At 41.6% G+C, this 27409-nt stretch overlaps 1 protein-coding gene across 1 annotated transcript in view; it reads right to left on the reverse strand.

Moving 5' to 3' along the window:
* The window catches only part of cpxm2 (carboxypeptidase X (M14 family), member 2), a 52367-nt gene extending 27343 nt beyond the window's left edge, over window positions 1-25024 (reverse strand). The window contains exons 1-4 of the mRNA XM_028970156.1: window positions 24298-25024; window positions 18845-18949; window positions 7255-7364; window positions 6339-6478 (exon numbers count right to left, since the gene is read on the reverse strand). Coding sequence (XP_028825989.1) covers window positions 6339-6478; window positions 7255-7364; window positions 18845-18949; window positions 24298-24583 — 641 coding nt within the window. The 5' untranslated portion in view covers window positions 24584-25024. The remainder of the gene's footprint in view (window positions 1-6338; window positions 6479-7254; window positions 7365-18844; window positions 18950-24297) is intronic.
* Window positions 25025-27409: the final 2385 nt, after the last annotated feature.

The raw sequence follows: 27409 nt of genomic DNA on the forward strand, positions 1-27409 counted from the left end.
CATTTACATTGGTAGAATCTCACTGAAGGCATCAAAAGTATGAATGAACAGTTATGAACTTAACAAAAAAAGGTGAAATAACTGAAAAAATGTTTTATATTCTAGTTTCTTCAAAATAGCCACCCTTTGCTCTGATTACTTCTTTGCACACTCTTGGCATTCTCTCGATGAGCTTCAAGAATATAAAACATGTTTCAGTTATTTCACCTTTTTTGCAGTATTTTGCAAAAGTTTTAGGCAGGTGTGTAAACTAAGATTATTTAAAAAAATAAAAAGGGTCAATAGTTTATTTTCATCAATTAACAAAACAGAGCAAATGAACATGTCAGTTTGACGGCAGCTGTGCTCAACACCGGTGGCCAATCCTGACGGCGCATAAATGCCGGATATTTCCACCCCTTCCAGGTCTCCGGCATTTTCGTGAACTTCATTTGGCAACAGTGTGCATGTTTTAATTTGAGTTCTGGTAATCGCCACACGCCTACGGGCGTGTTCTTTATTTAAGTTAAATCGTTTTCAGCCACCGCGCCAGACTTTATTTGTGTTTATTGTTTATTTAATAATAAAAACACCTTCCCAGCATGTCAGACCTCTGCGCTTCCTTCCCCCGTAAGTCCGTAGTCGTGACAGAATGCCGGAGACCTCCCCAAAAGCGCAGAGGTAGAAAGCAGAGGCGAAAAAGCACCGTGGGTCCAGGATGTCCGCAGGGTGGATGACCCTCGGAGTCACAGGTGGGAGGACACGGAGGATGTGAGCGACAATGATGTGTATTTTCGTTGGGCGGTCGGGGCCGGGATGGCTCCGCCCAGCGCGCATGTCCGTGATTGTCGCAACATCCGTGAAGACCCACGTGACTTCCGAGGGTACGAGGTCGACATGGACTACGATGAGGATCACGCCGATTGGGCAGTCGACAGAGGCAGAACAGGGCGACAGGAGGTCGCCAGCCAGCAACTGCACTGCCAGGGACCGGGGCCGCCACGCCTGACCACGCCGGGGAGCCAGGCCGAGGGACCGGGGCCGCCACACCTGACCACGCCGGGGAGCCAGGCCGAGGGACCAGGGCCGCCACGCCTGACCACGCCGGGGAGCCAACCCGAGGGACCGGGGCCGTCACGCCTGACCACGCCAGGGAGCCAACCCGAGGGACCGGGGCCGCCACGCCTGACCACGCCGGAGGATGGCCTGGTGTCAAGAAAGGCAGCAAAGAAGCCTTTTCTCTCCAAGAAAAACATCAAGGACAGACTGATATTCTGCAAAAAAAGGTAGTGGACTGCTGAGTACTGGGGTAAAGTTCTGATGAAGCCCCTTTCTGATTGTTTGGGACTTTTGGAAAAATTATTGTCAGGAGAAGAAAAGGTGAGCGCTACCATCTCCCGCCAACAGTAAAGCATCCTGAGACCATTCATGTGTGTGGCTGCTTCTCATCCAAGGGAGTGGGCTCACGCACAAATTTTCCTAAGAACAACATCCAAGAACAGTTTGGTGAGGGAAAAGGCCTTTTCCAGCATGATGGAGCACCGTGCCATCAGGCCATAGTGATAACTAAGCGGCTTGGGGAACAAAACATTGAAATTTTGTGTCCATGTCCAGGAACCCCCCTGAACCTTAATCCAATTGAGAACTTGAGGTCAATCCTCAAGAGGCAGGTGGACAACGAAAACCCCACAAATTCGGACAGTCCAAGCACTGATTATGAAGGAATTGGTTGCCATCAGTCAGGATTTGGTCCAGAAGTTGATTGACAGCATTCCAGGGGCGAACTGAAGAGGTCTTGAAAAAATGTTTAAAATGTTTATTCCATAAAGGTCACTTTTGACATTTTTCATCATTAGTGGTAGCCTAGCGGTTAAGGAAGTGGCCCTGTAATCAGAAGGTTGCCGGTTCGAATCCCTATCCACCAAGGTGCCACTGAGGTGCCACTGAGCAAAGCTGTCATGGCTGCCCACTGTTCCCTAATGGTGATGGGTTAAAAGCAGAGGAAACATTTCGGTGTGTGTGTGCTGTGCTGCAGTGTTTCACAATGACAATCACTTCACTTTCATCAGTGTAAATCAGTTAGATTTATAGGATTTAGAGAAGAAAAGGTAAAAGAACATTAGCATTGTTATGCTGGGCCATCCCCTATCTATCATCTTGAGTGATAAACTCTCAGCTCTCTTGCTGATTACTCTGCTAGCGGAATCATGCTGTGCTGACTGCGCAAACACTAGAGACCTGTAAACGTTCTTGTAATCAAAACTGACATTCAAGATGCAGTCATCAGCGGTTTGTTTTTGGCAAGGCCATCAAAGGCGATCCTGTTCTAAGAGCCCTGTGCTGGGCCAACAGGCTTCTTTTCACACAAGTTTTTTTCTGCTGCGGTTAGTAAATAAGTCAAATAAAACATACAAAAATCAAATCTGGGAAAATTAAAAATGGAAGGGGAAAAACCGGGGCATCTGGAGCTCAGACCAACCTCCATACCTGCTTAGGTTTGCCCATTAACACTAGATGTCATGTTAAATAGGGCCATCTATGGAAGCAAAAGTGTCAACAGAGCCACCATCTTAGTTTGGGGTAGAGCTCCTTTAAGTTGGATGAGCATCTACATTTACAGCATTTATCAGACGCCCTTATCCAGAGCGGCTTACAATCAGTAGTTACAGGGACAGTCCCCCCCTGGAACAACTCAGGGTTAAGGGTCTTGCTCAGGGACACAATGGTAGTAGGTGGGATTTGAACCTGGGTCTGCTGGTTCATAGGCGAGTGTGTTAACCACTAGGCTACTACAAACCCTTATCAGTGCCGAGGTGTCATATACAATTAAAGGACCATAAATCGGTGATTTTTATTGTTACAAAGGTCAAACATGACTGAGCCCCAAATAAATTGATGGAGAAGCAGTTTTTGAAAACAAACTATAATCTGCATATAGTTCTTTTTATTCGAAATAAACTTAAACTACACTCCTACATGCAGAACATTGCAAATACAAACACAAAAAAAGGCCAGCAATGTTTGCTGAAAGACCCTGGACCCTATCCAAAGCATTTCTATGGATTTGTAGAGAACTATAGACAATAAACTGTACATAAGAAAATTTCCAGGATATTTAATATGAAAGATAAACATCCATTTTCTTGCTTATTTTGAAAAAAAAAAAAAAAAAAAGACAGGGCAGGTCCATACACAGCTTAGTATGGGCTAGGTTCGGGGTTTTGTGATGCTTGAGTGCCCCTGGCCCACCAGGTGCCACCCCTCTCTATGTGGTTTATCCTGATTACCCACATGTGAAATTAGTGGAATTAGAAAGCATATTTCAGTTGTGCCCTCCCTCACGTTTTGGTCAATTGTTTACCGGTCTATTTACCTACTCTGTATTGTAGGGATAATAAAGCAGCATTCCCAGGAATGTGTACAGTGGGTTGCAAAAGTATTCGGCCCCCTTAAACTTTTCCACATTTTGTCACATTACAGCCACAAACACGAGTCTATTTTATTGGAATTCCACGTGCAGGGTTTTGTAGAACCCCTTTTAGGGTATGTCTCTACCAGCTTTGCACATCTAAAGTTAAAGTGAAGTGATTGTCACATGTGATACACAGCAGCACAGCACACGGTGCACACAGTGAAATTTGTCCTCTGCATTTAACCCATCACCCTGAGTGAACAGTGGGCAGCCATGTCAGGTGCCAAGGGAGCAGTGTGTGGGGACGGTGCTTTGCTCAGTGGCACCTCAGTGGCACCTTGGCGGATCGGGATATGAACCGGCAACCTTCTGATTATGGACCCTTTCCTTAACCACTAGGCCACCACTGCCCCTAGAGACTGAAATTCTTCTATGAAAAACAGCTCCAGCTCAGCCAGATTAGATGGACAGCATTTGTGAATAGCAGTTTTCAGATCCTGCCTCAGATTCTCAATTGGATTTAGATCTGGACTTTGACTGGGCCATTATAACACATGGATATGTTTTGTTTTAAACCATTCCATTGTTACCCTGGTTTTATGTTTAGGGTCATTGTCCTGCTGGAAGGTGATCACTTGAACAGTGGTCTGTGGGCTGTTCAAGGCTTGGGAAATCTTTATGTAGCCTAAGCCTGCTTTAAATTTCTCCATAACATTATCCCTGACCTGTCTGGTGTGTTCTTTGGACTTCATGGTGTTGTTGCTCTCAATATTCTCTTAAACAACCTCTGAGGCCGTCACAGAACAGCTGTATTTGTACTGACATTAGATTACACACAAGTGCACTCTATTTAGTCATTAGACCTCATAAGGCAATGTCTATTGGCAACTGACTGCACTCAGGCCAAAGGAGGATGAATAATTACGCACACTCCACTTTTCAGTTATTTATTTGTAAAAAAATGTTGGAATCATGTATGATTTTCGTTCCACTTGTACACCACTTTGTATTGGAATCTACATGGAATCCAGTTCAAATGGTCATATTGAATAAATCGGTTGGCTAAGCCGATCCTCAAACCCAGACTTACACAAAAATATCAAGAATTACCAGCAATTGACTATTCATCCAGCGAGTTATTCTTGAAGTAATATTCAATAATAAAAGTAATATGCAAATTACAAGAGCGTCCCCAGAATTATTCACTATTACTAGTAAAAGATCTTAATTAAGAGCAGATGTAATCTTTTCCAGTGCACTGACCTTATTTAAAAACAGGAAAACTCTGTACACTCATTGCTTTTTTGGAGTTTTATTGAACTGACAACTCTATTAGTACAACACAGAAAATACATTTAACACAGATTCAGTCATTCACCCATTCACACTTAATTATGACACATAGTTTAACAGTATTGAGTAATGATATGGTTTAACTGTGTTTCCATGTGTTTTTTGCCATTGGTTTTTGAGTACGGTGAATGGCAAGTGGATCTGACGTTGCCACAGACTTCTGAGCTGAGCTTCTGAATGGAGGCGGGTCATGTGTTGAATACAGGAGTGGTTTGAAGCTCATAAAGTTAGGAACATGTCTGGTAGGGTCAGCACTCCCAGTATTGATCCCCGCCGTGGACCAATGTTTAGAAATTTTGGGATTGCCTTTCTGGGGCAGGAGACTCTTTTATTACATAGAAACATTCCTAAGCATATAATTTCTGATAAATATGCCTTGTTAATGAGTTTTTGAATTTCTGACTCAAATTAAAAAAATCTTTTGGTATGGATCCAGTGTGGAGGGATGCACAGGGAAATGCTGGCTTGGTGCCAGCCTGTCTGCCATCTGTGTTTCCTTTTTATCAGTAGTGATGGGTCCTTTTACTTTGTTTGGGGAAGCTCATCCCTGGTCCTAGTGTCATCAGGACGAGGTCCCTAATTGCTCTGGAGTAGGGAAGTTATGCCACATGCAAGTTTTGAATGAATTAAGGGCTGTACAGACTTCTGAACACATTCAACCAGCATGTGTGTCTCCTACAGTATGTTACATGTGATGTCAATCTTTTATTTTGTGTGTTTGTCCCTCTGGTACTTTCTACCATTTTTTAAAAACGAAACCCTCACGTAACAATATGTAATGCGCCTGCCTTAGCATTATACTAAATAAAAATAAATGCGATACCAGTGAATGATGTCATTTTCTTCAATGTGCAATCACAACATGAGTAGAAAAACAGAAAAGAAAACATAATGTGTGGTCAAAAAACATGGAACAAATCAGAGCTTCTTTTGTGTCTGAAATGGATGTAGTATATTATTGAGTCCATAAGGTAACAATAACATCAAAATATAGCCTTGTTTAAAAGAAAATGTTGTCTTTGTCTAGATCTACTAGGTAGTTTACTATATTGACTGGGTTAAATAGAATTGCATGACTGAAACAAAATAGACTAAAATATTGACAAAATTTGACAAAAAATGTACATTTTTCATTGATTTAAACTAAAATATTAATACGTAGTCATGAAGAAGCGGGATTGTTACATTATTAGACCTATCTTATATTTGTGCCAACGCAGTATTATTCATTAATTAATTAGAAATAAACTACCTGTTCTTGTTTACATATCTCCCCACACTTTATAATGGTTACTTCGCATATATTATTCATTACAAGCTTTTACTCTTCCACCTTGGATCATCTTGTCCAGTTTCATATTTCTGCTCTTCTTTTATATCTGATAGTATTATAATAATACTAATTATTATTACAATATTAATAACATATTAATACAAATCATGATTTATTAGTATTAATACTAGTAATACCACAAATAACAATAGTTGTTATCATCATTAATTATTAAAAAACATTATCTCAGTGTGCATTGTGTGGTGAAAGGCTGCTGAAAGGGGAAAGACACATGGCAGATTTGAAGTTAGCATGACTCACGACCACAGTGAGCTCCGCCCCTGGGTTATGACCCCGGTGAACTTGGTCAGCCTGCGAGCGTCCACCTCAAACCACTGCAGTGGGTCATTTCTGCCCGCACACCAACCCCCATCGTAGAAGTCATCCTCATACAGGCCGGCCTGAAGGACGGTTGTAAAAAAAAATGTAAATAACTCTCCACTATATTTGGTTAAGCGCAGTCACATCCTTCAACCAGATAACACAAAAAAGCCTGACAGAAAATGAATGAGTCTCTTTCAAGCTGATGACATCTGTTTTTTCTCTCTCTATCTCTCTTTTTTCCCATCCATCTGATTTCATCTGAGAGACTTCTTCTTCAGTGCCGTGACACCAGCCAGCTTCCTCCCGTCCAGTTATCTCTAATGCAACACATGCATGACGCTGGAGCCTTGGATGCAAACACTGAACAATAAAAAGTTTGTTTGGCAGATTCTTTATTCCTTGTTTCTGTGTGTAAGCTTTGTGTGTGTGTGTGTGTGTTTATGTGCTCTGCAGCTTGTGGAAAGCATTAGATCTGGATGAATGTGTGCGTGCAGCCCCAGATGATGAGACGCAATACAAGCCCAACTCCCGGCAGAGCACTTTCAGTCACAGGAAATACCATTGCTGCTAACGCCAGTGCATTGTATTAGCTTTGGGAATTTGCCCTTGTCTTACTGGCGCCATCGTTGTCGTTCACTCTCACATGTGTTGGAAATGCCGTTCATCAGACATCCCTATCAATAGACGCTTTACACTTTCAACATGTGATACAAACTATTTGTCACAATTATCCACTAAATCCTCTGGCATTTTAAATGTCTGAATTTCCATTTGTATATATTTCAGTATGTGAAATGTGTTGAAAACTACAATTGAGATACTTGCATGGGTGGATGAGGCTGTGTGTTCACACCTGGATATTGAGACGTCCTCGGTGGGCTCCCAGACCGTAGCGTCTCATCGTGGAGGCGTGAAGCTGGAAATCATCAATTTTCAGGGTCTCCAGTCCCATGGGAGGGCACTCTAAACACACAATCAAAGTCATTCTAGGTCACTTTCACACAAATTATCCGAGTAGCTGTGTTGTTTTGTTGTTTTGCTCCATCTATTCACATATCCTTTGACATGTACAATTTTCTTCGATTAAGAAATTCTTAATCCAAACCATAATTTCATGTTCAAGGGGTGCTGACCTACACTAATCACCTAAAATGCATATGAAATATTTGAAATATATTTTTGGAATGGTCATATACATATTTTCTAAGCTGGACCCTGACAAACCATTATACAGGGAGTGCAGAATTATTAGGCAAATGAGTATTTTGTCCACATCATCCTCTTCATGCAAGTTGTCTTACTCCAAGCTGTATAGGCTCGAAAGCCTACTACCAATTAAGCATATTAGGTGATGTGCATCTCTGTAATGAGAAGGGGTGTGGTCTAATGACATCAACACCCTATATCAGGTGTGCATAATTATTAGGCAACTTCCTTTCCTTTGGCAAAATGGGTCAAAAGAAGGACTTGACAGGCTCAGAAAAGTCAAAAATAGTGAGATATCTTGCAGAGGGATGCAGCACTCTTAAAATTGCAAAGCTTTTAAGCGTGATCATCGAACAATCAAGCGTTTCATTCAAAATAGTCAACAGGGTCGCAAGAAGCGTGTGGAAAAACCAAGGTGCAAAATAACTGCCCATGAACTGAGAAAAGTCAAGCGTGCAGCTGCCAAGATGCCACTTGCCACCAGTTTGGCCATATTTCAGAGCTGCAACATCACTGGAGTGCCCAAAAGCACAAGGTGTGCAATACTCAGAGATATGACCAAGGTAAGAAAGGTTGAAAGATGACCACCACTGAACAAGACACACAAGCTGAAACGTCAAGACTGGGCCAAGAAATATCTCAAGACTGATTTTTCTAAGGTTTTATGGACTGATGAAATGAGAGTGAGTCTTGAGATGGATGGGCCCGTGGCTGGATTGGTAAAGGGCAGAGAGCTCTAGTCCGACTCAGACGCCAGCAAGGTGGAGGTGGAGTACTGGTTTGGGCTGGTATCATCAAAGATGAGCTTGTGGGGCCTTTTCGGGTTGAGGATGGAGTCAAGCTCAACTCCCAGTCCTACTGCCAGTTTCTGGAAGACACCTTCTTCAAGCAGTGGTACAGGAAGAAGTCTGCATCCTTCAAGAAAAACATGATTTTCATGCAGGACAATGCTCCATCACACGCGTCCAAGTACTCCACAGCGTAGCTGGCAAGAAAGAGTATAAAAGAAGAAAATGTTATATTGGTTTCACTGGTAAAAATAAATAATTGAAATGGGTATATATTTGTTTTTTGTTAAGTTGCCTAATAATTATGCACAGTAATAGTCACCTGCACACATATCCCCGTAAAATAGCTAAAAATAAAAACAAACTAAAAACTACTTCCAAAAACATTCAGCTTTGATATTAATGAGTTTTTTGGGTTCATTGAGAACACGGTTGTTGTTCAATAATAAAATTATTCCTCGAAAATACAACTTGCCTAATAATTCTGCACTCCCTGTAGAAGAAGTTTACCTGCAAAAGCCTTCTAGCTTCCATAGTTGATTGAATGGACGATTGAAGCAATCATTTAATCAATTTGCAAAGTTTGCTTTAAAGGTCAGCTGTCCTTCAGAGGCATGGTGAGATATGGCTTATGAAGATCTCCTTTACTGATCTTTTGGTGCATGAATTAAAGATTGGTGCCTTTTGTGTGGAACATATTGGACCACAGCTTATTTCCCCTTATTTTCACCTCTGCAGTGGGAACACGTCTTAGTCAGTAAAAACAGATGCAGCATTCTGCAGAATGTCTCAGTTGTGTTTTAATCTGCGCAAAATTGAGGAGCCCCAGGCCAACCACAGCTGCACAGACAACGTAGCAACAAGTGTCGTTTGCCACAAACACACAAATGCACTTCAAACATGCTGTCCTCAGTGCTCCCATTGAGGAACATATGAAAGCGTAATCCCCCAAATATGCTGGCACTATTTCTAATGTTTAGGGTCCTTTAGAAATTTCTGAATAGAAAATCTTACAAAAATTAATAGTATTGAAAGAAATAAAGTTTCATGATAAACCCACATCCATCTCCATCTCATGAACTAACAGCCATTTCCAGCAATTAGAGTTATCAACATTAACCATGTCTGCACAGAATAAAAATTATTTTAATGATCAAACAATTGTTTCCTATCAAAAATGTTTCTCAATAAGCCTAAACTTTGAATGCCTGAGAAAAGCAAAGTGGGTAGTTCTTCTTCTCCAAGATATTAATAGCATGCAGTCCTGGAATCCCATAAATGCTTTACTCCCCTTGAGGAATAAAATATTTGTAAATAAACGACAAAAATGGGAACCGCTCAAAATTCCAAGATGGGTGTACTGATTATTTTTTTCAATTCCACATGACAAGTATATATTTTTGCAATTCACATTGTTGCAATTAACTTTTTTAAATATCATTGATTATAATAAAAAAAACTCACGCTTTACAGAACTGAGGATCACACTGGGATCACAGTTTCCCCCGGACCATGTTTGCATGAGGTGGCTATCAGGTGCCCGGGACATGACGCGGCGGGTGCAGCACAAGGTCCTCCTCCACCACCCTCAATTCCAGAGCCCAGTCTGGCTCTCCCAGAGCGCTAGGGGAGCGGCCGGGCTCTTCTAACCACTTTATCTTTGATCTTTGAGTTACATCTTCGTCACTATTCCAGGTCTCAAATTGCCCTCCTGCTTTTGCTGCTGACCAGTGGTGGAATGTAACGAAGTATTTGTACTTCGTTACTGTACTTAAGTACACTTTTACATATCTGTACTTTACTTAAGTAATAATGCATACTTTTTATTTTACTCCATTACATTTTGCGGCAATTATCTGTACTTTCTACTCCACTACATTTCTACAATTTTTCCTGTTACTCGTTACATTTTATGAACAAAATTTCCTCAAAATCTTGCATGAAAAAATACTTAGCCTATTGCGTTCTGGCGTTGTTCACCATTTCCTACCAATCAGCCTTTATTAACTCCAATAATGTGTTATGTTATGTTAACATGTTATGACATGTTATGATACTATTATCTAGCGAAATGTATGCTGACATACAGAAATAGTATAAAAATCACACCAGTGTAGCTTCATTATTTTTTTTACACGGTGGTAGGATAAAACTGGTTTATTAGCTCAGAGAAGATAGCTTAATGTCTTTGCTAGCATAATGTCCAGCTCAGTGTTGTGCCAGTTCACGTTCATAGTTCATTTTTTTACATTTTGAACCAAGTTCACAGCTCAAAAAATGAACTAGTTCATGTTCGTTCGTTCTTTCTTATGCCTTATGTCGTATCCAGCTTTCTTGGCAGAATTAAAATCCACCTGGATGGCATAGATCATTACCTGTTGGCCCACCCATCTGTGTGCATACTGCGCTTCTCCATCTCACCACCACGCCATCTGCCTGATTCTACTGGTAAATACCCAACCCAGTTGAGCGAAGCAGCATGCCCAACTGGGTCCAAGTCACCATCTCACCAATGCTGATTTCCCAACTCACCTTCTCAGTGGATCCAGCACGCAATGACAGACACCGTCATTGACAATCACATGAAATCCCCACGGAATCCCTGTCATCTCCGCTTACAATTATCCTGGTGGACGGTCGGCCCGTGTCCTCCGGACCGATTACCCAGCGCACGGTCACCCTACGACTCCGCCTGGATGCCCACGTCGAGGAAATTCAATTCCTGATCACAACCATCATCAGCTCACCTCTACTCCTCGGGTTCCCCTGGCTGGCTGTCCACGCGCCACACCTTTCTGGTCATCAGGTGTGGTTCTGGAATGGCGCATTGTCATCGCCACTATTTCCAACCCAGACCATTTCCAACCACCGAACCTACATTAAAACCAACTTGATCTGGACGCCGTCCCAACCTGCTACCATGATCTGCTTGCCATATTCAGCCCGTCCAAAGCTGCACACCTGCCACCCCTTCAGCCGGGTGACATGGCAATTAATATACAGAATATATGGCCATGGAGCAGTTTGTGACAGAGTCACCTCAAAACGGCATCATTTGACCATCCACCTCACTGGCCGCGGTAGGGTTCTTCTTTGGAAGACCGCATTCATCACCCGCACCAGCCACTATGAATCCATGGTCATCCCCTTTGGGTTGTGCAAGCGGGCCCGTAATCAGAGGGTTGCCGGTTCGAATCCCAATCCACCAAGGTGCCACTGAGCAAAGCATTGTCCCCACACACTGCTCCTCGGGCACCTGTCATGGCTGCCCACTGTTCACTAAGGTGGACACAATGAAATGTGTCCTCTGATTTTAACCCATCACCCTTAGTGAGCAGTGCACAACTATGTGTGACGTCCCATGGCGGAGTATGTGTATGTTCTGTTTGTGTGTATCTCTCTCTCGTTCTCTCTCTGTAATGTTGCAGGGTGGCTCCTCATCAGCCATGATTGGACTCCTCCCCCTTTCTGTCATGATTGGTGGGCTGTAATAGGGAAGAGGACTCAAAATGGCATCTGCTTGGGACAAGAGAAGAGGGTGTGGTGCGAAGTGAATGATTGTGACCAGAGGACAAGAATAACATAGACTTGAATTGTAACTCAACTGACCAGACATCTTTTATGTGTGTTTTGTTTATATGTCTTTTGTTTGTAATAAACTGTTAGCCATAAGTGCAATTGTGTCGTTTTGGAGTTTCTGCTCCTTTGTCCTATTTGCTATGTCCCTGACCCTAGACCCTAGACGTAACATATGACAATGACAGGCACCCGGGGAGCAGTGTGTGGGAACTGTGATTTACTCAGTGGTACCTTGGCAGATCAAGGTTCGAACCTAATGATTACAAGGCCACTTCCTTAACTGCTAGGCCACCACTGCCCCAGAAGAGCACATGAATCCTGAGTTGCTTCATTCTCGATCCATCCCTAGTGATTGAGTACTGGCGGCATACCGACGGCACTCCGGGACCTTCGGGGGTCAGTCCTGGGGAATGGAAGTTACTGTCACGTGACCAGGTAACGTGACTCCCATAAACTGGCAAGATGGCCACTGCCAGTCATTGATTGCCCTGAACAGCAATTGAATAGGCTGACTCTTTTCCTTCAGACCAAATCCTTGCACCTCATCTCATCATCTCCTGCTGCCGATCCGTCCCTAAATGCATGGGGTGCTGCGGGTAAAGCCGGTTCTCGTTCTCGTTCGTAAAATAAAATAGCAGCCGCACGATTGGTCTTTAACTCCCAAATTCTCCAACACCACACCACTGCTATGCTCCCTCCACTGGCTAGACTCTTCTCTGTCTTGACCCCTAGGTGGTGGAATGAACTTCCCCTCGAGGTCAGAACAGCACAGTCCCTGAGTATTTTCAAAGGCAGCTTAAGACCTTCCTCTTTAGAGAATACTTTGACTAACTTGTAACTTTCTTATAGTCTGACTTATGCAAGAAAGAAACTACAGCAGAGTGAATAAAATTATTGTATTCATGGTTTGAGTCCTAGAGAACCAGAACTGGCTGCTTCATTGATGGTAACATTAAAAGCACATTGAAAGTTGAAAATGCCATGAATGTAAATGTAAGTTGCTTTGTATAATGCCAGTTGCTAAATGCTTTATATGTAAAAATTCATTTCTGTTGTAACCAACGTCAGTGGTAAAATAGGATTTCATATTCTTGTGAAGGACACTTTAAATGTACAATTCAGAACTTTGATAAAACAAATGTTGCTCACCATGTGACCTCTTTGTAGGTAACATTTAGAGCAAAAAGGCACCATTTGATATGTCAGAACAAAAAGGTGCCAAATGTCGTTTTGAAAGGACCATTTCATTTGTCAGACGGAAATTACCTCAGTTTTTTGTGCTTACTTGGACAATTTAAGAGAAGAAGGGGACCAAAAAAACATGTGTCTGGTTTTCATGGCAACACTATTCAAGCTAACAAATAGTTGTGAGTGTTTGAGCTCCTAACTACAGAATTACAACATCTACCTCAGGGCACTTCATTTCTAGATGTTTTTAGGACACTTTGGAGACACTAGATGTCATGTGGTATCTTTCTTTTTTCCTAGAGGGAAGCTAAATATATTCACACACTGTCAGGTGATTTCTGCTTTTCACCTGGATCACTATGCTATGAAATTGGTTGGAGGGGGTGGTGCTGAAAATATTACTGTCTCATTTTTCTCTCTCACATCGTCACCCTTGGTCCTGCTACCAGCCTGTGGGGCATGGAGATGCTGAGCCTGTCTCAGTACTCACTGAGTCATCATATTTGTCCCCAAGAAAGGAGTTGGCTTGCACCTTACCAGCCTTTTACATAAGAAAGGCTCATTGCTGGTATATGGTTCCCATTCAATATTATTGAACCCTGAATATTTCCTTAAGTTTAGTTATCTATCAGTTAAAACCAACACTTACATACATAGGAACAAAGTTGGCTGAAAAACATATTTTTCAAAGCATGTCATAGGAATACAGTGAGGTAGTTGATAATTTTTTTATTTCTTTTCAATTTAACACAATAATAGATGTGCAACAAGCTCCTCCATTGTGGAAGTTTAATCTTTGTCCAATTTTGCCACAGTGACATTGTGATTTGGTACTTTCTGCAAATAAAGATGACTGAGATTGAGCTCATTGTGTCTCATGATCTGCCTAAATATATTTTTAAAAATGGCACTGAAGTGATAAAATGCAACTCTGCATTTGGTGTCGCATGTAGACGTAACGTACTCTTAGGTGTCCCCCGTGTTCCTTATGTTCCATACTGTATTGTGTTCCCTGCAATAAGCGTGTCTGTGCCTTTTGCCATATAAGAGCGATTGTTATCACGGGAGAGTGTGTTGGATTGAACTGTCACCAGTGAACCTTGACTGGGAGTAGGTCTTGAGAATGTGACAAGGTGGCTGCTTTGTGGTGGATTATTTCATTCCTAATTGATTTTGGTTGTGTTCTGGAAAATTAACTCTTTTTTCCACCACAACCCTCCTGCATTCATCGTTCTTCTTCCCACACCTCCCACGTGACACAATTGAAAATAATTATGATAATCCTGCAGAAAAGTACAAAAAAAACCACAACTGAGTGAGCTTCTCTTCTGCATGCCTGATTGCTCACCACCTTTTTTTGCAGTGAGATTATGGTGTCTGAAGATCTCTGCAGACCACAGCCCTTGGCTTTTCAAAGCCACCATTCCTGCTCAGGCATGTGTGCTTTTGTATGTGTTGCACACGTTGCACATGGCTCCCATTACTGGGCTGTCACATGGCCAGAGTTGTCCTTCCGTGCCGTGGCCCACATGGAAGCCAGGTTGTTTCTTATGGCCTGTCTTGCACCATTTCTTCATCTTGTTTGTCCTGTTCGCTGTGGCCTTAACAGATTTTTGACTGGTATTAATCCACTAATTATGATGATTTAAATCTAAATCATGTCACCAGTCAAACCACACTGTTATTGATACTGTTGACAGCATAAACGTTGTTTTAATGTCAAGTTGCCCAGTCAGAAAAATGCATGGAACACACGATGGGGGCCAAGCTGAGAATGAGAGCATGTTCAAGAGTGTGAATTTGGAAAAGGTTTTTTCATCTGGTATTCATTGAGAGAATATTCCACGATTGTCAGAAGGTCAGTGATGCTGAGCAAGTAATAAACAACTCAAACCACAAAAAACATGCAACAACAATGCTTTGATTGATTGGAAGTGAGTCTGCAATAGCGCTACACACAATGTAGCACAATAACGCGCACTGATCAGATAACAAAGGGCATCAGTGCGAATATCATGCATTTGGCCATTTCTGTTGTTCTTTGCATTTGAGGAAAGTGCCATTTGTTTGGTACAGCTGCACAATTCGCCAATCGCCATCCATGTTCGTAGGGAACAGATGGATCACAATTCATTACTGTCACACAGTAGGCTTCAAGAGGGAGCGCCTAATCGCACAAAACAAAAGGGGAAGCCTGTGTCATCCAGCTGACTGTGGAGAACCATGACGACTGCTGCAAAGCAAAGATCAGACACGTTTCACAGTGGCACAGGAAATCTCATCAGACGCTGGAAATAATGTGTTATGATAATAAACAAACAGACAACAGTTATGCTGTTGGACTCATGTAGGACTTCTACCATTTTACTTCCTTTACATGCAATGTAAGTTCTGCAGCTTCATTAGTTATAATTCCCAATTATGACACAAATGGGTGCTCTTTAAAAGGCATATATCCCTTGTGCTTAGGCATGTTTGTGTGGCACAGTAACACCTTAGAACTTAGAACACCTAGAACTTAAGTACACCATTTACTTTTTTCTTTATACAGTAATATGCTACAGAGCGATCAGCTCAAAATATTTGATTCTGAATGGTTTTTGCAACCATATTTCTGCAATAAGAACATGGAGCACGTTTGCTAATGTCATACCCTGTGGGTGTTCTGCAATAATGGGAATAACATCATTACAATAACATGGTACTGAAACGTAATGACTAATCTTACCAATCTCTCTATCAATCGTTGCAACGCTGTTACCGTTGCTAACAATAACATGGGGTGCATTACAGTAATTTAACTGTTTTCATCTGCATTTTCTTTTTCTTTTCTATGTGAAAGGGCAAGGGGAGGGGCGACACAACTGCATAAGTGATGATGATTGGCTAAGGTTACTGATACCAACAACAGACACACTCGCACAGGAGAGTCACGGCAATGGTGAGTTTAAAAGTGCCATATTTACAGTGAAGATACGAACATTACTTTGCCCTTTTTTGAAATTAAACTAATAATATATATGTTAATGGAACCAAGGAACTAAAAGTAAGAATGCCTATGTTAAATGTAAATGCCCTGGAAGTCTTTATCTACGTTATAAAGAAAATTTCAGATCTGAGGAATCAACTCATATTGTCTGATGCTTCATCAAAAATAGTGGTTTGCTGCCAAACCCAGGTGCAGCTAACGTGAGCCATACCATCCACATGTTTCACATATTTCAACAATTTACATTACTTTTGTTGGTAACTAGTTACTTATAATGGTCTACCTCAGTTACGAACTCAGTTACTTTTATTAAAAGTAACTAGTAACTATAACTAATGACTTTATTAAAGTGATGTGTCCAACAGTGGTCTTCTGTTTAAAAACGCTGATACAAAAAAGAAAGTGTTAAAAATGTGTCACTCCATGATTGTTGAATTCCTGAAATCTACAGAATTTACATAGCATGCAAATTAATCAAAAATAATAAAATAAACAATCACATAACAGGAGGGCTTCAATGAGAGGTACTCGAATGTGTTTTCTAGGTACATAAATGGCCAAAAAGTTAAGTCTATGGCCTAAATACATATTTTCTAATAAGTTTTCTGAGGCAGGTCTTGGTCCTGTAAGACTCCTACCATCAGTAATGACATTCACATGGGGAAAGGTTTGCTCTAGTTTGTACAGTATGGCTGGGAACACGGGGATTTTCTGACAGTTAAGACAACTTCTGAAGCTCACTTTTTTGGTATGCTGTGCTGCGGTTTTGGCATCTGTCCTAGTTTAAGACCTTTAAAAGCTTGGTAGACAATTGCAAGCTTACTTCAAAATGTCCAACAAATAAAATGTGTTAGGGTCTCTCCTCTGTGAATTGCTCTTCTATAGTCCTTGTGCCAGATAGCTGCACTCCAAAAGCATGTTAACAAAAATATATTTTTTACAAATCCGCCCAAACTTTCTGCAAATATCATATTTAACAGCCCTCAGACTGGCAGTTCACCCTTACTACATAGTTAGTGGTCATATTGTGAAATTCTTTAACTTTTTGTTTAATGAGGGAACTGGTTCACAGCCACTGCTGTGAATCAGAGCATGCTTGTGAAAACAGATTTCAGATTTTAACAGATTGTGAAAACTGCTCACTGGACATATTATGTAATTTTTAAAGTACTGGCATGGTTATCTGTTGCTGACGATTAAGCAAATGTACACTAAACTATCAAGCAGAGCCATTCTTGTATCATCGGAAACCCAAAACAGGTACTTCACAGGGTAGTTGTGAACATGTTCCCTTTGGTAAAGTTTATGTTGCACATGACACCTACAAAATACACCTTCAAAAAACTTATTGCAGTAATATCCTTTGGTGTACCACAAGGTTCTATTCTACTTTTTGTTAATAATATTATAGATCAGGTTTATTTGCCCTCTTTGATGGCCCCCATTGCCAGATAAGTGTCAGGATTGACTGCAGCTGTGCTCATCACCGGTGGCCAATCCTGACGGCACATAAAAACCCGAGAATTCCGCCCCTCACATGACCTCTGTGAGTGAATGAATTTGTTTTGAGTTCTGGCAATCGCCACACGCCTGCGGGTTTGTTTAAGTTCTACCCTTTGTTTAAATCCTTTTCAGCCACCGTGCCATTGTTTATTTGTATTTATTTATTGTTTATTAATAAAAACCCTTCCCAGCATGTCATGCCTCTGCGCTTCCTTCCCCCCTCAGAAAGCAGTTGTGACAATAAGACTTAGTAAATGTTCGTAAATGTTTGTAAATATCGCTTCTAGTACACGTAGTGGGACAGTGGTGGCCTAGCAGGTAAGGAAGTGGACCCATAATCAAAAAGTTCAATTCCCAAACCAACAAGGTGCAACTGAGGTTCTATTGAGCATGGTACTCTCCCCACACACTGCTCCATGGCACCTTTTGTGGCTGGCAACAGTTCCCTCAGCGACCACACGCAGAGACCACGTTTCACTGTATGCACTGGGTGCTGTGCTGTGGTGTGTTACATGTGACAATGAATCACTTTCTACTCCAAAAATGTGTTTTACGTTGATTATTTAAATCAGTTGTTGTTTCCATTGATTGATGTTTACACCTTTACCTTGGAAAGATAAAGGTGTAAACAACCTAAGTACCCACTCAGCATGCAGTCCTATTAATTATTATTAATTATTTCTTTTGCCAAATTTCCCCTTGCTTTTGTGTTTCTTTTGCCCATGGCAGCAACCTAAAAGTGGATTTTCAACCAAACCCAATAAATGCTATGCTCTGAATTGAAACTGCTGTCAACCTTTTCCTGTAATATGAACACTCAGTCTTCTGTTTTATTAATCTAACATCATCCATGACAACCAAACATTAAGATTTATCGAGGCAAAGAATGACTTTGGTCATTGCTGAGTTTTCCATTCAAGGGAAATACGTGTTTTTTTTCTACCTTTTGCACCTGGAATCAAGGCTATTTTTTTTTTTGATTGATTAAAATGCTTGCCTATGTTTATTTTTCACCCTATGGGTTTCACTCGCATACACACAAACAGTAAGACTGAATATTAATTTGTGGGGCCAAGGTATATCTACTCGAGGTATATAAATCGATTTGGAACACCACTTTGGGTCAATTTTGAGTCACAAACAAAAACTCAATAGCTGCATCTGCCTTCCCAAGCCCCTTGGTCACTCACCCTCTCTCAAGGATTTGATCTGAGTCTCGGCCTCGTTGCTGTTGCTGGGGACTTTCAAGGAACCTTTCTTGTTCTTCTCAGCCTTCTTGTTCCCATTTCTTACTCCTGAGGCGAGACAAAAAAACAAAACAAGAAAAAGCTGTTGGCCATTGATCACACCAGAGACCCATCTGGTTGAACAGCGTTACTCCAGCATGCTACTTCTTCATGATTGAGGAACTTTGAAACCTATAACAATTAACAAAAAAAAAATCTACAATATATGCATCAAATAATGGGGTTTAATAATGGGTGGAGAAATTTGTCTTTATCTCAGCACTTTCTGATAAAGCATTCCTAGATGCAACTCTACGGCCTACAGAAGCGTTGTATGATAGGTTAATTACACCTCCCATTATGACAAAAATGGATTTGTTGATTTAATAGATGTCCCCTGTGTAAAGGCATGTTTGTGTGGCAAAAAGCACCTTCTATGTATGCCATTTGATTTTCATGTGAAATAATATGCTTTTGTGTACCACAAGCTCAGCTGTCATGATCCTTACATTCACAGTATTCCTGACTGGAGTTTCTTGTTGGACTTGTATTGTGTTCCATGATTAACTTGATTGTTTTTATCTGCTATTATTGCAGTATGCCGTCCTCATTTTGTCATTTTTCTTTTTACCTGTGTTTCATGTATTGATGTCCTATGACTGTGTGAAGGCCACCGTACCCAGTTTAATTTATTTTAAAATCTCCCTGTTTGTTAGTCGTGCGTTTGTGTCTTCCTTCCTTCCTGCCATGCATTCCTGACTTCATCATATTGATACGGAAATGTATTGAACAGATGGCTCTTGCAACTGTGGACTGCATTTCCCCAAATAAGCACATTGAACTAATGTAGTTAATTTTTTTTCTGTTTGGAGAAAAACAAAACAAACAAGTTATTGCCAGTTATTGGTAAATATTGCAGCACATGGTTTCAATGGTCATTAGATTTTCTGATTCTGATGTACAACACATAGCCGGAGGGCTTCAATGAAGGATGTTCAAATGTATCCTTCTATCAGCATTCATTGGTCAAGCACCTCTAGGTACATGAATGGACAAAAAGGAACTCATTAGTGAATAAGATTCATGTGAATAGATTAATATGTGACAGGTCTTGGTGCCCTCTGTGATTTACATGGCAGCCCCTGACAGTAAATTGGGCAATTGGTTATAATTCCTATTATGACATAAATGGATGTTCTTGGGTAGTTCATAACTGCATCATAAGTTATTGCTATGTCATATATATATATTTGAGTGAGAGTGAATTTATGGGATGAAGGGGTGTTCCAAATGACCTTCCCCACAGATCACTGCCCTTTACAATCTGATTCCAAGCACATTTTTGGTCTTTAAAAAGACCTTTAAAAAGGTTCCACAGTCTTCATCTCCATCAATTGAGTTTGAGAAGAAGGGTACATTAGCTGTTGGAGACATTACAGGAATTATGGACACAAGTCTCGTCTCCACTCAATTGCAGTCTAGTAATTGAAAGCTCTTATGCACAGTGAAATGGGGACAGGTTACGCGCGACAAGCCCTACAAGTAATTAAATCAGTAGATTTGAATAGTGGAGAGGCACTGGACTCCAGAGTCATGCAGTGATAGTGTGGCCCAGCCCTGCAGCAATCTTTTGTGTTGGAAATTTGTATTGATTGTGATGAGACGTTATGTAAATCAAGTGAGAAAAACAGACATGCAATTTTCTTAGCAACATTCCATTTTGACCCTCATTTGTCACATGCATAATAAACATGTGACACAAGTAAAAGCAAATAGAGTGATGTAAGGTAGTCACAGAGTAATTTCCATTAAAAAAATGATAAAATAATGAAAAAACCTATGTATTTACAGGCCTGAATTTTGAGTGGCTTAAATAAATCCTGACAACATCATATTTCACCTTAAAATATACATACTTCATGCTTGTTGCAAGGTCGCATCACCTGTTGCTGTCTGAATGATGCAATTATATTACTTAGATAAGATCCCCCAAACCAAGCTATTTCAGTTATGGCTCAGCATGTTGTTTTTTGAGTTGGTGCACTCCCTTAACCTCGATTTTTTGTAAGGTGATCAGGATACTTTTGTCATTCTTTGTCTTGTCTTCATGGTCAGGAAATTTGGTAAAATGGGTCCAGTGTCAGTCAGTTTTTCTTAGAAGCTTGATGCAAAATTCTGTTAAAGCTGATATCTTGCATAATAGCTCATTTAAGGACAGGTATTAAATAAACCCTTCTTGAGAGAAGGTCAATTTAAATGACATTATTCTAAGGAACCAAGACCACATAAATAATGAGCCACACAGGGTCACAGGGTCAAGAGGTGAGCTTCAGGGCTATAATTGTTTTACAGAGGATGCACACTGGACTCGATCACATTGTGGTTGGCTGGATGAAGTGCTTCCAGGCACAGTGTTGCTCCATTGCTGTGTTATAAGAACTACTTAAGAAAACAATTTTCTCTAACCTTCAGCAAAGTCTACAACCTCTGACAGGGTGCCATTGAAAAAAAATGACTCATGTTGACCAAATGAGGCTACATTTACTGTGGTATTCATTATCTTAGCTCAAATAAATTACACTTAGAAGGGCCCACAAATAATTTCAATGGTGTTTTATTACAGTTCTGGGATCAGTTTGTTAAAAACCTGCAATTTTGACTCCTCCAGGCCTGTTGGTTGCCCACTTATGGCAGGTAATGTGCACCCACGTGACCAAGGATGCCCGAGGGATGAACAATTCCATGCACACCTGTGTCCTATTACCTGGCATTGGTCAGCCCTCAGACCGTGCCACCCACCGCAGCCTTTCCAAAACGGCAACCACTCTGCAGAACTCTGTGCCTCACAGGAAGATTATTCAAAATGCAAACCGGAGGAGCTGGAGGGTGTCTGAAAGAACATCCACCGTGGCGCATGCTGCTTTCATTAAGGCATATGGGTGGTAGTAGCCTAGTGGGTAACACACTCGCCTATGAACCAGAAGATTCGGGTTCAAATCCCGCTTACTACCATTGTGTCCCTGAGCAAGACACTTAACCCTAAGTTGCTCCAGGGAGACTGTCCCTGTAACTACTGATTGTAAGTCGCTCTGGATAAGGGCGTCTGATAAATGCTGTAAATGTAAATGTAAATGTAAAGGCATAGTTTTCCAGCATAGTTTTTTTTTTTTTGCTACTGTAAGTGCTGCACAACTGATATGAAGAAGAATTGTGGTCACAGAAACAATGAACTTCAGAGATTAATTTGAGGTTAATTAAAAAAAAATTCTGTATGTTTAATCTTTCATTCACTTCCCTTCACATAAAGCTGGCCATTCACAGGAGGGTCTGGAGGAAAGGGAGCTGCATGACTTTTTAATGGTTTGCTCTTCCTTGGTCCATTCATCACTTGCATATTGTAGTTTCCAGCGGTGCACAGCAAGACTAGGCCAAGAATCAGTGAAAACAGGCAGGAGAGCAAGGTCATGCGTGCTTCCACATCCTGAAGAGCCACGGTGCAGTTCTGCACAAGTAAGGTATGAGAAATGAGCACAATTGAAGAATCTCACTATTCTACAGCACAGCACACGGTGCACACAACAAAATGTGTCCTCTGCATCACCTTGGTGAGCAGTGGGCATGAAAGGCACATGGGGAGCAGTGTGTGGGGACAGTACCTTGCAGTGTATCCACAGTGGAACCTCACTGGTACTTTAGAGGTTCAGGATTTTGAACGTCTTTCACAGTTGCTCCATTCTTCTTTGTTCACAAGAAAGACAGGGACTTCTGGCCAGGTATCGACTATAGGCATCTCAACAATCTGACTATGAAGTGCTACCCCTTGTCTCTGCTGAATTCAGCCTTCGACCTCCTCGCTGACTCTAGAGTCTTCACAAAACTGGACCCGAGATTTTAAGGTGTGCCTGTCACTACATCAAATGCACAAAAATCATTAAAGATCATCTTTCTTTATTGTTTGATCTATACTTTGACTGTACACTTGCAAACAATCCCCACTTTTAAAGCACAATTTGCTCTAGTTTAAAATTGTGGCCCCATGTATCTCAAATTCAATTAAATCAATCCGTCCTTAAAAGACTTTATTTATTCCAGAGGGGCATTGCGTATTTCAACCCTTAAAAGCTCTGAGCACCTCACTTTTAGAATCACAATTAGATGATTTCAATCACTGATTTAAAAAACTGTGAAATTTAATAAACAGGACTTTATTCCACTGCCAAGAAAACACATTGTTGGCCTGCTGCTTAAATTCTGTTTAGAAAGCACAGGAAGCACAGGCTAGGCCAGGATTAAATGCTGGGTGGGTTTACAATTGTTTCTATTATAGTCAGAGCATAAAATAAAGCATAATAAACACTGATCTCAAACCTCCCCTGATGCCTGTCTAGGGCTGCTTGGTTTGAAAGTAATCTGATGCCCTGTTCAACTTTATGTTTCTCCCATGTGTTCAGCAAAAGCTACATGCCCCACATGACGTCATTGTTCGTCATGTGGGGCCGGTTGAGTTATGGTCAGAGCAAATTCAAGACATCCTTCATAATTACGTCATTAAATGCCTTCATCTGTGCATGCAGATGCTTCACGACAAAGTATTGCAAGAACACGTCAAGGCAAGACTGCTAAGTGGCAAGTGGCCAATTAACGAACTCCACCCAAAACCCTGCAACGAAAGCAGAATGGGGTAACAAATTGCAGCAATCATTCTGATTAACTTGCTCATTTATTTACCGTAATTTACTTAAACCCTGATAAAGCCCTCCAGAGTGATGTCATTTACAGTAAATACTTTTAACATTGAACTGATTCTGATTGCAAACTAAAGAGCAAATCATAGCAACACTTTTTTTCATGACAAAACATTCATTATTGTAAATTCATATATTTGATTTTAATTTATTTAAATGTTCTATTAATTTAATTCAATACAATTGAATTTGTACAATAATGTTATAATATAAAATAAAAAAAACTAAGTATATTAATAAGTATTTCTGTTATTTTGGATTATAACATGATGTATATATAATAAAATGTATTATATTGAATTAAAATGTCTACTAAACTGGGCCTATATGCATATGAACATATGAAAGCATATCAAAGAATAAATGTATAGAATATGATCACACTTCAATAACCATGAGATTACTGAGAGATTTGTTGATTCTAGGTGATTTCTCAAATTGGTGAAGGCTTGATCAAGATAAAGCTGCAGCACATCTGTTGAAGCCCTTTCCCAGATGCCTGGGTGAAAAATGTTTTACTGCCCTGCTGCTGAACTGCACTCAGCTTTGGTTACGCATTTTATACATTTCCAAATCATAGTTTCTTTGGGCATGAGAGACTTGATGTGTGATTGACATTTAAAACAAAAGTATATCTGACAGCTACAGAAAGAATAAAACCTTGTGGTCTACCTGCTTTAGCTTCGGTGCCCACTTTGGCTGGCTGTTTCCCATTCTCTGCCCTACTTCTGGGCACCTTCCTGGATGGAGACTCCCTGTTGTGTGACCCCTGGCCTTCGGCAGAGGAGGCAGTGATTTCCTCGGCCGAAGGGACGCGGTGGTAGTGTTCTCTTGTGAGGAGCTCCTGCATGTAGTAATCCTCATCTTCTGCTGGGTAACCATAGGAGACGTAGAGCCCCAGCAGGGACAAAGCCAGCAACATGGGGTAGTGTCCTCTTGTGGCCGGAGGGAACATCATGGGAAGGGGGACTGGGGCTCCAGAGGAGGCATCCAACGACTCCCTTCCGCCTCTTACTGACCCCTCTTCCCTCGTTTCTCCTTTTACAAAGTTCCACGTGCACTCCTGGTCCCTGAGAAGTGCCACAGAGGCAGGGAGTCCATGCAAAAACTTGCCTGTAAAAAAAAAAACTTGCTAGAGAGAGCGAGACGGAGAAGAACAGAGAAGGGGAAAAAATGAGAGAAAGAGGAGGGAAGAGAGTGGGAGAGAGGGAAGGGATAAAAGGGATTTTTTTCCTTAGATGTTGGCAGGTGGCTCAAGCGCAGGAAAAGTTTCTTGGAAAGGGTGCAGGCCTGTTTTGTTTGACACGTCTAATAATACTTTGAAAAGGAGGAAGAGAGGCAGAACACAAAACACAGCTGATATGAACAGAAGGCAAATAAAATGCAAGCAGTCGGCACGGAACACACTGACACTTACAGAGATCCCTTCGGCAGGATCCTCCTTTCGGAGACATCTCCTCCCACTTAGTCTGGGAAGCGTGGTGGCGGCGGTCGAAGGAATGAATCGGCTTAAACGCTGCAGTTCAAAAACTCGGAAATAAACCATGCGTGTGCATACAAATTACATGACCATACGACCATTTACAATAAAAACATGAATGACATTAATTTCAGAATTGTTGGTGTATTTTGATATGTTTTTTGTTTTGCATTTCCCCTAAAATATAGAAACCTGACATTTTGCAGCAATAGATAATTCAAAAATAGTAACATTTTATTTTAATTAGTTCTTTTAGAAAGAAAACTTTTTTTAATGTGTAGTATTGACATGCCGTCAACAATGTTTGTAGAAATTCTTTATGTGTGTGTGTATGCATGTGTGTACTGTCTGCATTTTTAAAGGTAAATGTATAAATATGTATAATTTCTTTTTTTTTTTTTTGCAAAACAGCAGCACATGATGCAATATTTGCAAATCTCAACAGGATTTGCTCAAGTTGGCAAAAGTTTTTTTGTGTGTGTGAGGTTATGTTATGGAGGTAACCTCGGTGTACAGGCTATGGTTTATTTCTGGATTCGAACTAATTGCCTCCCACGTCACCCCCTCATTCTGGAAGCTCAGGCCTGTTTGGACGGGGGTCTAATTTACACATTAGTGAGCAGCTGAGGTAAAGTCTCCTTCTGGGAGCCAAGTCTGGGCACGCCGAACCCGGTGCAGAGAGCGAGGTGCCCCCGTGTCAAAAGCAATCGCATCAGCTGAGGCAGCGGAGGCTTCTCACACACACTCGTGAAAAATATGCATGCTCGTGTATGCTCAAACACAGATGCTAATATGCACAGAAGCGTTCGTGCTCAAATAAATTCACCACGCACTTACACTTGACCCACCCTGCACACACACACTTTTGCTGACTACACACTCCAGTCACCAATAAACTTCACTGATCATTGGCCTCTTTGAACTACTTTTCCGGTGCACATCCAGCTGGCTGGATTCGTTTGATGGATTATATGTGAAACAGTCTCAACCCATCTGATAAGTGTGTGAGTGTAAAAGGGCTTTTATGTCTTGTGTACTCCTTCCTTGATAACATAGCACCAACATGCATTTACATTTACGCCATTTATCAGGCGCCCTTATCCAGAGCGACTTACAATCAGTAGTTACAGGAACAGTCCTTGTGGAAACATTTAGGTCTTGCTCAATGGAAGTAAGTGGGGTTTGAACCTGGGTCTTGTGGTTCATAGGCGAGTGTGTCACCCTATAGGCTACTACCACCCTAATATGCCACTACACAACATCCCTTCACCGTCACATTTAAAGGATTTTGCATCTGCTTTGCAGTACTGCCTACTGTCTTGCACAGCAGTATTTTTAGCGCTACATTATCTAATTCTGTCATTTTATAATTTTCTACAGTCATCCTTTTTGAGTGTTTATTATTGAATTGTGTGTGTCTGTATGTTTGCACTTAAACTTATGGAACAATATTCTGTTCAACTGTATACCCTGTATATGGAGGGATGAAAGGTATAATAAATGTTGACTTGTCGTGGCACGTTCCATGCATAGTTAATAAAAAACGGTTATTGCTCATCTTGTCCATTTTATTGAACTACTACAGTTGTCAGGATTGCCTGCAGCTGGCCTCCACACCTGACTTTAATCCTGACGCCCCATAAATGCCGGAAGTTTCCGCCCGTTCGGGGTCGCTGGCATTTTCGTGAACTCTATGCACGAACTTGACCTTGTTTAGTGTTATGTGTTTTGAGTTCTGGCAATCGCCACACGCCTACGGGTTTGTTTATGTTCTTTATTTAAGTTTAAATCGTTTTCGGCCACCGCGCCAGTCTTTATTTGTATTTCTTTGTTTGTTAATAAAACCCCTTCCCAGTATGTCAGACCTCTGCGCTTCCTTCCCCCGTAAGTCCGTAGTCGTGACAGAATGCCAGCGACCCCCCCAAAAGCGCAGAGGTGGAAAGCAGAGGAGAAGAAACGCCGCGAAGGACGCAGCCCGGCTCGGCGAACGCGGACACCAGGGGAGAGACGCGCCGCCCGTTCTGGTGGAGCGTTTTCTCCCCGAGAAGCCGTGGTACGCGGCGCCGCGTGATGACGTCACCCCCGGGAAACTCCGCGAAACCCGGAAGCGACAACGTCGGCGGGTGAGTGGGCGGAGCGAGGACGTTGGCGTCGGCAGCAGCGAGGAAGTGATGTGGGCAGCGAGCGCAGAAGATGCGACCCCCACGATCTTCGGCATGTCGAGCCAAGAACTCTGCGCTCTGCTGGCCAGGCTCCCCGTGGACTGGGACGACACGGACGACGACGAGAGCACGGGAGACGAGA

This window comes from Denticeps clupeoides, chromosome 2 (assembly GCF_900700375.1).
Source record: "Denticeps clupeoides chromosome 2, fDenClu1.1, whole genome shotgun sequence".
Lineage (NCBI taxonomy): Eukaryota > Metazoa > Chordata > Actinopteri > Clupeiformes > Denticipitidae > Denticeps > Denticeps clupeoides.